Genomic DNA, 12,813 nt, shown 5'->3' on the forward strand with positions numbered 1-12,813 from the left:
TTCAAATAAATAATACTAAATCTCAGTCAGAGAGAAAATGATGAGCCTCTATTACAGTATAATGAGAGGCTTATTTTAAGACAGTTTGATCAATAACCTTATAATGAATGACAAACAAGCTGAAACAAGCTGAAAAATAGACTTTTTTTCAGCTTAACATGTCTGTAGTTATACTTAGATGTCAGTCCAGTGGAACCTTCTGTCTGTGCTTAAACCCAAACCCAATAACTCAGTTTGGACAAGTAAACAATTTGAACTAATACCAAAGAATATGCAAAGGGTAAAGATGAAAACTACACCATCCATTAACAAATAAGTGTTTGAAAGCAATGAAGGGAATATTATACGGCCCCCAAACTAATCTGACATGGTTTTAAAGTCATGATTCTTCACAATTTCACATCTAGTTGCTGAGATTGTCTTATATAAAAACATTTATCCTGTTCAAGATGTTCGGAAGAGAAAAACAACAACCTCCAAATGAAGAAAGCTGCATACTACCCAAAGATATTTGAGACTGTTATTACTAAAAGAAGAGTAAAATATTAATGGTGTCATTTAGATTTAATATTTATGCTAGCCCTATGATTTAATATAAAGCAATCAGAAGTATCAGTTACTGTATTGGTTAAATATCTAAATTTAGTGATCCATTTCAAAATAAAACACTCTCCCATCATACTCCTGATAAAAGAACATAACACTGTCTTATATAACGCACATTAGTTTTATTTTTTAATCATACTGTACATCCAAAATAAACATTTTATTATGATAATTAAAACAAAAAAAATATTGCATTATAATTTAACCCATGTAATCATCCAGGCGGTAGATATTCAACATACATTATGGGGGCATGCCAACAAACAATCCGTCTCTCACATTTTGCCACTTAATACAACCACATTTGATTATGAATTAAAACTTTTTAATTGGAAAAAGCTACTCAAAAACAAGTTATCTTTCTCTTACCATCTTTTTCTTTTATTTTCTACCTGCAGCTCAAAGCAACAAACTCATAATAGCATCCCAAAAGAAGGAAATAAGTCAGATCCTCATTCACTGACATGACTGCAAGGCTCGTGGTTTTAGGCACCGATTCTACTGATCAGCTGTTTGCCCACATGTTAATACACTACGCTTGCACACAACAAAATTTCCTTTCAAAATGCTAGACTGGGGTACATCAATTAATCACATAAATGTTAATGACACAAAGGGGATTGATGCCTGTTACACACACTGCCAATCAAAGATGACTGAACACCCTATATTTTGGTATTTTGTGGTTCAATCTCAAGAAATGTAACTTTAAAGTCTGACAATGGATGTTATAGATGCACGTCATGATTAGCTGAGTAGAGTATATGTGGATGTCTGAGTGACCTAAACATCAAACACTGAGAGCTACAGTGATAAAATAAGACACTTGTATTTCTCAGTCAACATCCTCTGACTTGCCATTTCTGTGTTTCAAACCTTAAATTTATACTTCCACGTCCTACAGTTCAAAGTAAGGCATTTTGGTAACTGAGTATATATATAGAGTATATATATTTTACCTATTTGCACTACTGAGAAGTGATAATAAGGCAACAATCTGCCACATTGGAATATTATGGCCAATTTCAAATTTAACAACAAAATGTGAAGAAAAAACGTTTTTTGGAAAGATTTCTTTTATTTGTTGTCCAAGGTGTCATTGTAACAATTAACTCAAATGTTTTAACAGCTGTGAGCAGCTCCTGCACTTCCACTCTGGATTGCCATATGGGTGATGGTGTCCTTTCAACCTTTCATTTGATGATCTATTAATTAGTAAGCTCTCAGATCCTAACAAGATCTTTAATTGATGCTTAATTAAAGGCAGTTGCAATTTTTAAAAAATCATCCTATTAAGCTTATAAAATATACAGACAGTTGCGCAGTGTGAGTTGTGCCATAGGAGAGCAAATCTATATATTTTCCAATAAATAAAAGCCACACACATTTTAATTCAGTTTTATCTATGCCTTACATTTAACTTCTAATTTTATTTACAATGAGCATGCTGCTTGAGTTTCAGCCAAAAGTGCTAAAATATAGGGTGCTCAAAAACGTAAAAAGGCAGTGTATCATGTATTCTTATTATAGGTGAAGTTGTGGTCAAATTATTAACAGTTTCATCTTTGTTCTGCCGTCTGAGTTCCCAAAAATACTTACCTTGCAGTATAAAACCTCGTTAGCGCCAGCTGGTGAGTCACAAGTTCATATAGTACATTCAACAAGTCCTGTTGAACTGATACTTCTGGCCACAGTTCTGAATGTAATGAGAACTAATTAATACACAGTATTCAGAGAGAGAGAGAGGAACCAGAGATTGTGTCGCCCAACTAATGTTTACCATAGGGCATCATGGGAGTCAAACAGCTACTGTGTGTGTATTTTGAACTTGTCACCAGCCGGTGGGCTACAGTTTGTCTGGATTGTTGTCACAGAGATAATCCACTGAGCATGAGGGCTGCATGAAAGGCTAATGCAATGTTAGTCGGACCAGAGGAGTCAGAAGAAATCCACAGAGGCAAGCACACCATGGATTAGCTGAGAAGCAGAGAGGAGCACACTAGACGTGGGCCGGGAGAGAAAACGAGGGTGCAGTCATTGTTTATTACAGCGAGGGATCAAGGCTAGCCACTAGGTCCCAGCTGCAGCCTCTCCTGCTTATGCTTATCCAGCCACTGCAAGATCTGCTGTTTGAGTTCCTCATTTGGCCTGATCTGGTCCATGGTTAGAGGACTGCGGTTGAATGGGTCTGTCTGATCACTGCAAGGAAGACAAAAAAAAAATAACAAAGAAATGCTTATTAAATACACTCCTGCACACCAGCTTTATACATAGACCTCACAGCCCATAACGACTAATCACGATTAGAACCATTTATGACCAATTTATGCTCCTTAGATATCATCTTGAGATTATTTCAGAGCTTTGTCGGGAGTAACTAACCTGAGGAGATGTCTGGCTATAGTTGAGCGGTCAACTGTGACATTAGAGGATGGGAGAAGAACAGGATCAAGCATCAGCGTGGACATAATGGGGTCTAAGAACTCGTCTGGGGCGTCTGAATAGGTCTCCTCTTCCTGCTGCTGTCTGTCTGCATGGGACTGAAATAGAGACAAAATGACGTCCAACATTAGAATAATTTCCTGCTGCTTACATCTCAGAGAACACTGCATAGATTCATAGGATTTGTAAGAACTTAACATGTATGCCAGGATTATCTCTGACAGATGTATGTCAAATAATACCTTTATTTTATCAGCAAGGAGTCCAAATCCCACAATCATGTCCCCAGGTTTGTTGATCTTCTTTAGTACTCTGACTGTCTGGGAGAAGAGGGTAGGAGAATACGATCGTCCATCCTTTGGGACTGTAGCACAGAAATTCTCCTCATCTCTGCCAAACACAAAAGCAAACACTTTTTCAAATTGGGAAACCAAAAATAGTGTTTGTACCCAGCAGTTGCTACTGTATTTCTTCTCCAGAGAGTATAGCATCAATAAAAGAACAAAATTAAGAGAAGAAATTGTCAAAACATACTTCTTAATGTTTATTTTGCAGTTTTTATTTCCAATTCTATTATCTATTTTGCATGGAAAAGAAAGTGTTTCCAGAACATACCCCAGGTTCAGGTAGATGGTGCAGATGTCAGAAACAAGCTGCTGGGGCTTGAAGTCAAACTCACTGAAGTCCTTGACTTTAAGGGCCCCCATCTTAGGACCCACCAGGTGCTGCAGGAAGTAGTTCAGCATGGAGATGATCCTCTCAGCCAGGAAGGGGTGCACAAAGATCCCCTTGATCTCTGGAAATGAGGAAAATTGTTAAAGAGGAAAAAAAACAACAACATGAGGCTGGTAAAGACAAACGTTAAATGGATTCATCAATATGAAGAGGAGCATCTCTCCTGCCTGACCTGAGGTGAGGAAGGCCAGTGTGCCAATGGTCTCATTAGACATGATATTGTGGAAGCGGCCCAGCTGTCCAAACATCTGCAGGCTTGACTCCTTCTCTCTCCGGGCATCAGGGGCCAGGCCATCCCACTCACCTCGATCCCGCTCCAGCTGCAGAACCTTGATTTTACTCAGGTACTGAAAACAATAAGACACGCATATGAATTTTATTTATCTAAACTGAGCTTACACACAAACTCTGCTACTATCCATTAATTACTGGTTTTATGGCTTTAAATGAAATTCAATTCATAATTTTACTATTGTGAACCAAAATGCATCATAGTCTCACTTGAATAGCCTCGTCCAGCAAGTAGATGGCATCGTTCATCAGTAAGTTGAGGAACCTGAGGAACAGAGGGGGGTTCATGGCCTCCAGATTGTCAGATGCATAGACCGCCAAATGCTGAAACAGAGAAGTGCAATGAAGCAAAAAGCATATTGAGATCAATCTGCTTAATTAAACTACAGTCTCCCTATATATCACAGACAAAATCACTTTGATGTAAACTATGTATACCTATTTTTGTCCCTATTCATTTTTCAGTCTTATACTATATATATATATATATATAAGAAAACATCTTGCACAGTTTATTAGTAAATTGAAGGCCGATGAAGCTAAATCATACTGATTATATACTCCTTCTCTTCTCCTCACCACCACTCCACTTTAACCAGAAAATAACAGATGAGACAGGGTGACAGAGTGAGGGGAAAAAGGAGGCCTTCTGGAAGAGCACATTTTCTACTCTGTCACTAAAAATCAATGTCAGTTATTGATGAAGTTGTCCAATCATAAACTCAACGATACACTTCATAGCTGAGCAAGATTTTTATGTACAACCTAAAGAAAATATTAACACCATATTTATATTTTTCTTCCTCATGCAGGTGCTCATCTAATACCAACATCATTGTAAAGTAGTTCAACAATATGTAGTCTGAACACACACTTATTGACTTTTTATTATGCCTACAGTAGAGAGAAAGGGGCTGAAGGATTTTGTTTCTAGCTGCTGATCAAACACAGTTTACCAGGATGAAGAATGCCAAAGATACTAATTTCTTAATACCTTGATACTTTCTCTGTAGTCCTCTTTGCCCCACATGTACTTGAGGATGGGATACATGGGTCTCCTGTAGTTGAACTTCTGTTCAAACTGATGAGGATCACCTGAAGAAAAACAAGAGGAAAACTAAACAAAGTCAAATATTTTTCACTGCTACTGCTGTTTTCACTTCTTCCAGCTTCTCCCCTTATCTTGATCTCCAGAATACACACAGGTGCACACACAGTCTTAACAGTTTCACTTGACTCGATCTATAAAATACTTCTCACATTCCAATTCAAAACTTGAAAGGAAAACAAGTATGTGCTTCACCTGTAAATTCAATGTCTACAAACACAGTGATGAGGGCCTCGGCCAGCTGAGGTGCTTGTCTGTAGGTACAGAAGACTCTCTCTCGCTGGAACACGATTGGCTGAGCAGCACCGGGAGCCACAGGCTCCATGTGGGGCATCACTGCTTCTAAGACCTCTGCCAGCTTTGCTCTTAAATGTGGGTTCTTCATCCTGTTGGGGCCGCAGGAAAAGAGGGATTGGAGCAGTGCACTATTGAAGCCCTATTGGAATCACAATCCTTCCTTTCAGTTCACATGACACAAGATTACAATCACGCCAGATTAAATCATGTACCTCTCTACGTTACCCATGAAGACAGTGATAAAGTTAAGAATCTGCTCCAGATTTTCAGAGGAAGTCTCCAAAACATCATCAGCAAACCGACGCAGAAAGATGAAAAAGTCTCCCATATTCTCTGCAAAGAACTCTGAAAAAAAACCACACACACATACAAAGATGCATTTAACACATGGCTTTGATGTTGAGAAATATTCAAATTGAAAAATGACTACCTTACATTACATGCAGTCATTTTGCATAGGCTCAAATTTAAGTTTTCTATTTCACTGTATTTGTAAAGAAGTGGAAAATGTGACCTACCTGGGACATAGCAGAGCATAGTACTCTGTAGGGAAGGCAGGGGAAAAGTGAGTGCTACATGTTCAGGCCCCTGGTTTCCCATACCAAGCTGAACTAGCAGAGCAGCAGTGGAAGATTGAAGGTTAAGGCAGCATTGCAGCATGGCAGGCTGCGTGGTGGCAGCTTTGGTTGACAGATAAACAATCATCAGACGCTCAAACTGCTCCAAGAGCTGCTCTGACATTGGGTTGCCTGTTCTCTGGGCCTCCTGCCATGTCACCTGGAGCCGGTGGAGAGACTGGTTCATCTTCACCATCTGCTCATGGAGTCTGCACGTGAACATTATGCATACGTACCAGACACAAACAGAACAAGACACGCAGGTTAATGTTGACATATGGCTCAAACATGAGGAACATACACTATACTGCATTGTTGTGTGAACTATAGGAGCTGTAAAGGCTTTATTTGAGGAAACTATCAGTACTCTTTTAACCTCTATGTGGAAGATAAGTTGTTTGGTTAATTATGTGTACCTGTGGAAGCCGAGATGCAGGGTGAGTTGTGTGAGGATGAGGTTTTCTGTCAGCAGGCTGTAGGACTGTGCAGACTCCACCGGCTGCTGAGGGGGCACAGGGATCAGACAGGTTTCCTTGTCGAGTCCTGGTGCACGATAAAGGTGATCAATCAGTCATGAAATGTAATGTACACTCTTGGAAAATACTATTGAAAAAGAAAACAGCTGTAGAATCTATAAACCAACTTTAAAAAAGCAAAACAAATCTCACAGCTGCCACATTAATACTCTATATATTAACCTCTTGCATGCACATTGCGATTGCGCCTCTCTTCTTCACTCAGCTCTTTGAGTGCGCAGTAGGAAGGGTTGAAGGTGAGCAGCTTGGGCGAACGTGGCCTGCAGAAGGGTTGGCACAGCTTGAGCAGTGCCGCACCCAAATTTAAGAAGAATGCATCTGAGGCGTACATCTGGAAGAAGATCTCAGGCATCTGATTGGCCCATATCTTGGCTCGGCCAGCGTTTGCCTGCAGACAGCTGCCCAACCATGAGAGCAGCAGGTGGCGTGTCTCTCCGGACCGCTGGAGCAAGTTTTTCAAGATCTGATGCAGCTTTTCATGAAACTGTCCCATAAACTGCAACACAAGGAATTACAGATCATTAGTCTTCTTGCATTAGTTTGACAATCAGTGTGACCTCACTCACAACTTAAATGAATCAGAATCTACTCACCTGGTGGATGTTGGCCTCCTGGACCTTTGTCTCCTGAGCACTGGAGCGGGAGGGGTTCAGGAAGTAGCCGTGTCCCTCCACCACACCGGGAGTTTTCAACAAGCAAGAAATACTCAACACTGTCCCTAAAAGGGTCTTCTGGTACTGCAAACCATTAGATGGATCTTTGGGCTGAATGTATTCCACCAACACCTAGAAGAACCAAAACTGCTGTTGTCAGTAGATAGTTTATGACCACATTATTAAATAAAATGTCTCTGTGTGCCTCCTGACCTTAGCAATGTCTTTATTGTGGCTAAAATAGAGGAGAACATCTAGGTAGGAGTAGAGGAGAGGTTGGCACAGATCCAAATCTTTGACACGCCCCTGGAAGATGTCAAACATTGGTACTATCACCTCCTCAAAGGTACGGACCTCCTGGTCAGAGAACAGACCAGCAATGACCTCCTCTAGAAACTCAATCACCTCCTCTGGTTCTGAAATGCAGAGAATGAGGAGAAAATTAGAGAACACTTGCCTGTACTTATTTTGTGTCTGCAGACAAACAAGTGCAGACAAATATAGTATGAGAGAAAAAAGAAAGCATGAGAAAGAAAAGATTTGGCTCGATGGGAAACCTACGTGCTCCACTGAAAGCTTCCAGCAGCAGGTCCAGAAGCTGTTCATAGACATTCTGGCTGATGTAGATCTCTGGCGTGAGCAGTACTGTCTGTGTGTTTGAAACTGTCAGGTTCTTACAGCGAACAGCAAACGACAGTAACTTCTCTGGTACCTTCGTCACCTAGTGTACAGACAGTCAAGAGGTCACTGAATTATAGACGAGCATCGAGTCATTTTTACAGTCCAATGACTAAGAATAGACTATAACTTAGGGCAATCTCTGAAAACCCTTTTAGAAAATAGCTTTCTTCAATTACAGTCATGTAGAAAAAAAAAACTCGCACCTCTTCCTTTGCCCTCTGGTAACAGGCAAAAAGGTAAGGAATGGCACGTTTCTCTCCAGCGTCACGGTCAGCGGACAGGTTCACAGCGCTGCATGACGTCATGTAGATGAGGTTGTTTCCTGGCTCTAACAGCAGCAGACGGTTGAAAAGCGCCTGGATATAAAAACATTAGATAGATAGAACCCAGTCAGTGTAAAACATCCTCCAACCATCCGCTTGCTAACGTTCTTGTGCCTGAAGGGAGCCCTTGGCATTGCTTACAAGTTGCATTTCATTGCTGATTGCACAAAATATTTAGTGCTTTGTTCAGAGGAAAGAAACAAGACAGAAGAAAGGAACGCTGACTTATAAAGTGAACATATCAGACCTGCTCTATGTTGTCCATGTCCAGCCAGTCCTGTCCATCCAGATCTGCAGCCATCTCCTCCAGGTACACACAACGAGGAGGGATCCCATTACCTCCTCTCAGACTTGGGTCACCTAGGTAAGAGAACAAGACCAGCGTGTATTAAATAAAATTGAGTTTAAATAATATTACAACCCACAAGCTAAAACCAAACCATGAACACTGGATTAATTGTACTTGGGAAATAAATCAACAGTTCACTACTTGAATAAATACACCAGGGGAATAAATGCACAGCAAATATTTGCTCTGATTTATTTCAGAATGAGGTGGCAGGGGGATTCATTTAGGGACTCTGTGTAAATAGAGGAGGGGGGAGGGGGGTCTTATTGACTGCATTTCCTGTAAATGATGACTCATCCTTAAGCAGTCTTGTGGGTGGAGAGACCAAGCAGAGAAGTATTTGTAAGGGTGATGAATCATCTGCTACTGACGGGAAACTTTAAATTTGACATTCAAGATGGTGACCATCATCAAACACAAGCGCTGAGAGCAACAGAGCAGAATCTGCAGCTATTTACAATACACTCGGTTACATCATCGAGCACTTTGCTGTATATCCAATGTCCCATTCAGCTTCCTGAGGAAATGACATGTTGACCTGTGTCAACACCCACCTGTCACACCGGTCATTGTTGATATGGCAGTGAAAGGGTTGTGACTATTGTACTGTGAACCTTTGGCTACAATAACGTCATCTGTATAATTGGTGATGAAACAGAAAAGCCTTGTTTATCAGTGCATATGGAATTATTATTATTATTATTATTTTCATCATGATCATCAACTATTTGCAGTTAGCCTTCAACATTTGGATGTTTATGAACCAGAAAGCGGACTTACAGAGTCAGGCTTTGGTTAGTCATTGACCAAAACACATGACAGTGTGACACATTTAGACGGCTATAACAAACGTATGTTAAAAATAAAAACCAGCTTGCCCTCTACATTGTGGGTAATGATGTACTGTGTGGTTTTTTTGTAGTATGGGTTATAACCCCATTCAGATACCGTCTGGATGGGGTTATGAGTTGAATGGTGTCTGGTGTCTCCAGTGGTGGGAATTAGCTTAATGATATTAACATTTAAATGTTATATAACCAACTCCCATTAAAAAGAGAAATGAGGCAGGAAAGACAAACAAAAAGAGTATATGTCTGGACAAGAGAGAGAGAGAGGAAGTGTGCATGTAGATAAGAGGAGAGAAGTTAAACTGAAACATGGAAATGATTCGATGTGATTCAGTCTAAGTGTTTAAAACTAAAACTGCAAACTGGAGTCTCTGTTAATAATGATCAATGGCAACTGTCTTATCTGTGTGGATCCAACACATATTCAATAGACCTGCATCCTACACACCTCTGTTACATAAAAGCGTTGCACATTATCAAGGTTTCCTTTTACTTACTGTTGTCCAGGGTGATGAGAAATATACGCTGGATCATGTGGTTGACATTGAGCTGTTCACAGAGCTCCTGGCGTGATCGAAAGGAGCGGCTGATCTCTGCCACGGAGTCGTCATTGTCATCAACGCTGTCTGACACAGAGTTTTCTGACTCGGACTGGCTCTCTCCTGAGTCCTCCACTGCAATACAAGACGCAGAAAGTAAAATATGAAACCATGTGGATAAATTCTGACAGATTTGAGTATGTTTTGTGTCCGAATTAAGTGTGAACTGCAGTCAATCCACACAAATGTTGGCTATAGTTGTTATTAGAGGACTGCTGCAGCTCTGACTTCTGCACTCACGTGGTGGTTCAGCAGACACTTGTGCAGGTTTCTGGCCTGATGCAAACTGTTTGGCATCAGCCAGCGAGCCGAAGAGCGCAGCGAAGGGGTTGCAAGAGATGTTCTGGTTGTTGTTGCCCTGGTCAGTCATCTCACTGGGGCTCAACACTCACTCCATCCAAGATCCCAGCCTTAAAGAGCAACAGACACACAGCCATGGAACAAAAACACAATTTAAGAGTAACCAAGTAAGGGACTGGTGAGTGAATATAGTATGTCCCAATATCATCATGACCTAACTCTTTTGATATAATACAATGCAGAGCTGCCCTCATTGCACCTGATATCATGACTTCATTCATACTACCGGTAAATGTCTGTCTCTGAGCCACCACACACCAAATTAAGTTCCTACTTTATATCAAACTATGCCACACTGTAACAAATGTAATTATCTTCTGTATGGGGAGTTGTTTAAAGCTGATATTTTATGGAGAAGGTACTTTAAGGGTCAGTTGGCCATCTTCCTCTTCTTCTATGGAGTTTTACAGCAGCTGTCATAATTGATGTTACATTACTGCCTCCTTCTGTGTTTAATTCCCCTAATTGCCCTCTTGGTCCTTCAGTCATTTAATGAGTCCAGTTGTCCTTAAAAATTTTAACACTCATATTCTCTGCTCACCACTACCTTCACACTCTAGTGCAAATGTTAGTCCTTTTCTCTGGAATCCTACAAACCTTTCTTTTTATTTAATTTATCCTGCGTTTTATAAAGGCATGCTCTACTGTCGTCCTAATAATATGAAGTGTGCTGATTAGATTATGGCGCCCAATTTTTAGTCTGCCGATGATTTAATACTGTTTCAGCTCTCTTAATTCTAACTTTGATATTTCCCTTTTTGTTTAGTCAGCTTGTCTACTTTCTTGTTTCCCAGTACATACATGAATGAAACCTTTTAGCTCTAGTTTAACTATTCTTTAGTAACATTTTAATAGAGCGTTTGTACCTGATTTAAAGGATGGGTTCATAGTTTTTCAAGTGTGTCTTAGAACAACAGTCAGAAGCCCAAATTCACATTTAAATAGTTTTTTCTTGCTGTAATCCTTCCTCCTGTTCATACTGGCTGTAAGAAGATCCTTTCATAATGTATTTACAATGTAAGTGATGGAGGCCAAAATCCACAGTCCTCCTTCTGTGTATTTAAAAGTTTATCTGAAGCAAATATGAAGCTTCAAATGAGTCAAATCAAGTAGATATCTTTCAATGTTAAAGTATTTTTAAAGCCAAAGTCCCTCTTTTTGTTCCTATGCTTTCACTGCAGCTCAACAGGGAAACACAGTGAGGTCATTTCTTGTATTCTTGTATAAATCAGTTGCAACACAAGTCACTTTTAATTTATGTGCAATATTTACTTATTAGGTTTTAGTGCAATATCTGATGGATAATCCAGAAACCACAGTAATGTGTAGACTGTCGATATTCCTGTATGTCACTTATGTCGTATGTAAATTTATTGTGATTGTAGCTACTATACACCGTTGACCAAGACCAATTTCCTCCTGTTTCAGACTGCTGAAGCCTCAAAAAAGCTTTAAATTAACTTCTAAATGCATTTTAATGACTGAAATTGACCCCCTGATCATTTACATTAAAAGCACATTTAAAAGGGGACATTTTAATACCTAGTATGAACAAGAGGACTGATTACAGCAAAGGAAGACCCTCTCTCTATTTAAAAGTTTATGCTAAGCTAATATGAAGCTTCAAATGAGTCAAATCAAGTAGATATCGTTCAATGGTGAAGTCTTTTAAAGCCAAAGTCCCTCTTTTTGTTCGTATACTTTCCCTGCAGCTCAACAAGGAAACACAATGAGGTAATTTGATGCTAAACACACAGTAAATGTGAAAGATATGATCAGATAGATCCACTTGATATGACTAACTCAGCTTCAAATACACTTTTAAATGCGCTATTTTTAATGACTGAAATTGACCCCTGATCATTTATATTGAAAGCACATTTGTAGTAGACCTTTTAATGTCTAGTATGAACAAGAGGGATGATTACAGCAAAGGAAACCCCTCTCTCAGTGTTAGATAAGACACCTGACTGCTGATTTGAGACACACTTGAAGACAAAAAATGTGTCCTTAAAAGAACTACAGCTGTGGTCTCATCGTTACAATATGTTTCACCACCTCATGGAGCAGTCTTCACTTGACCAGTGTAATGTCACCTGTGAGTCTATCAGCAGGTTGAGGCCGCAGTGTTATCTAGCAGCAGCACTGGGCTAGTTAGCATGTTAGCTCAGCATGTCACACCGGCTCTATTCCCACTCTCTATCCCACTAACTCTTATCAAAATGTCTATATTCCTAGTCCGAGTCATGAATACAAATGATAAAAGGTGCTGCCGTACCTGTTAGATGAGATGAAGTGGGGGGAGGGGGGTTAATGTATGTTTTGGATTAGGAAATCTCTTCTAGGAAACCAGCTCGGTAAATAAAAA

The 12,813-nt window shown here is 39.9% G+C and overlaps 1 protein-coding gene across 1 annotated transcript; it reads right to left on the bottom strand.

Annotated features, from left to right (window-relative positions):
• Positions 1–722: 722 nt before the first annotated feature.
• On the bottom strand, positions 723–12,813 carry ube4a (ubiquitination factor E4A (UFD2 homolog, yeast)). Its single transcript, XM_053320761.1, has 20 exons — positions 12,724–12,813; positions 10,326–10,495; positions 9,984–10,160; positions 8,537–8,649; positions 8,170–8,322; positions 7,847–8,006; positions 7,499–7,701; positions 7,226–7,417; positions 6,795–7,128; positions 6,513–6,639; positions 5,998–6,305; positions 5,692–5,824; positions 5,378–5,568; positions 5,069–5,169; positions 4,285–4,398; positions 3,956–4,130; positions 3,664–3,844; positions 3,291–3,438; positions 2,989–3,146; positions 723–2,805 (listed from the first exon to the last, which is right to left on the bottom strand). Exons 2-20 carry the CDS (start codon positions 10,453–10,455, stop codon positions 2,670–2,672), a joined length of 3,234 nt encoding a protein of 1,077 aa, XP_053176736.1. The 5' UTR covers positions 10,456–10,495; positions 12,724–12,813; the 3' UTR covers positions 723–2,669.

This window comes from Scomber japonicus, chromosome 6 (assembly GCF_027409825.1).
Source record: "Scomber japonicus isolate fScoJap1 chromosome 6, fScoJap1.pri, whole genome shotgun sequence".
In the NCBI taxonomy this organism is placed as follows: domain Eukaryota; kingdom Metazoa; phylum Chordata; class Actinopteri; order Scombriformes; family Scombridae; genus Scomber; species Scomber japonicus.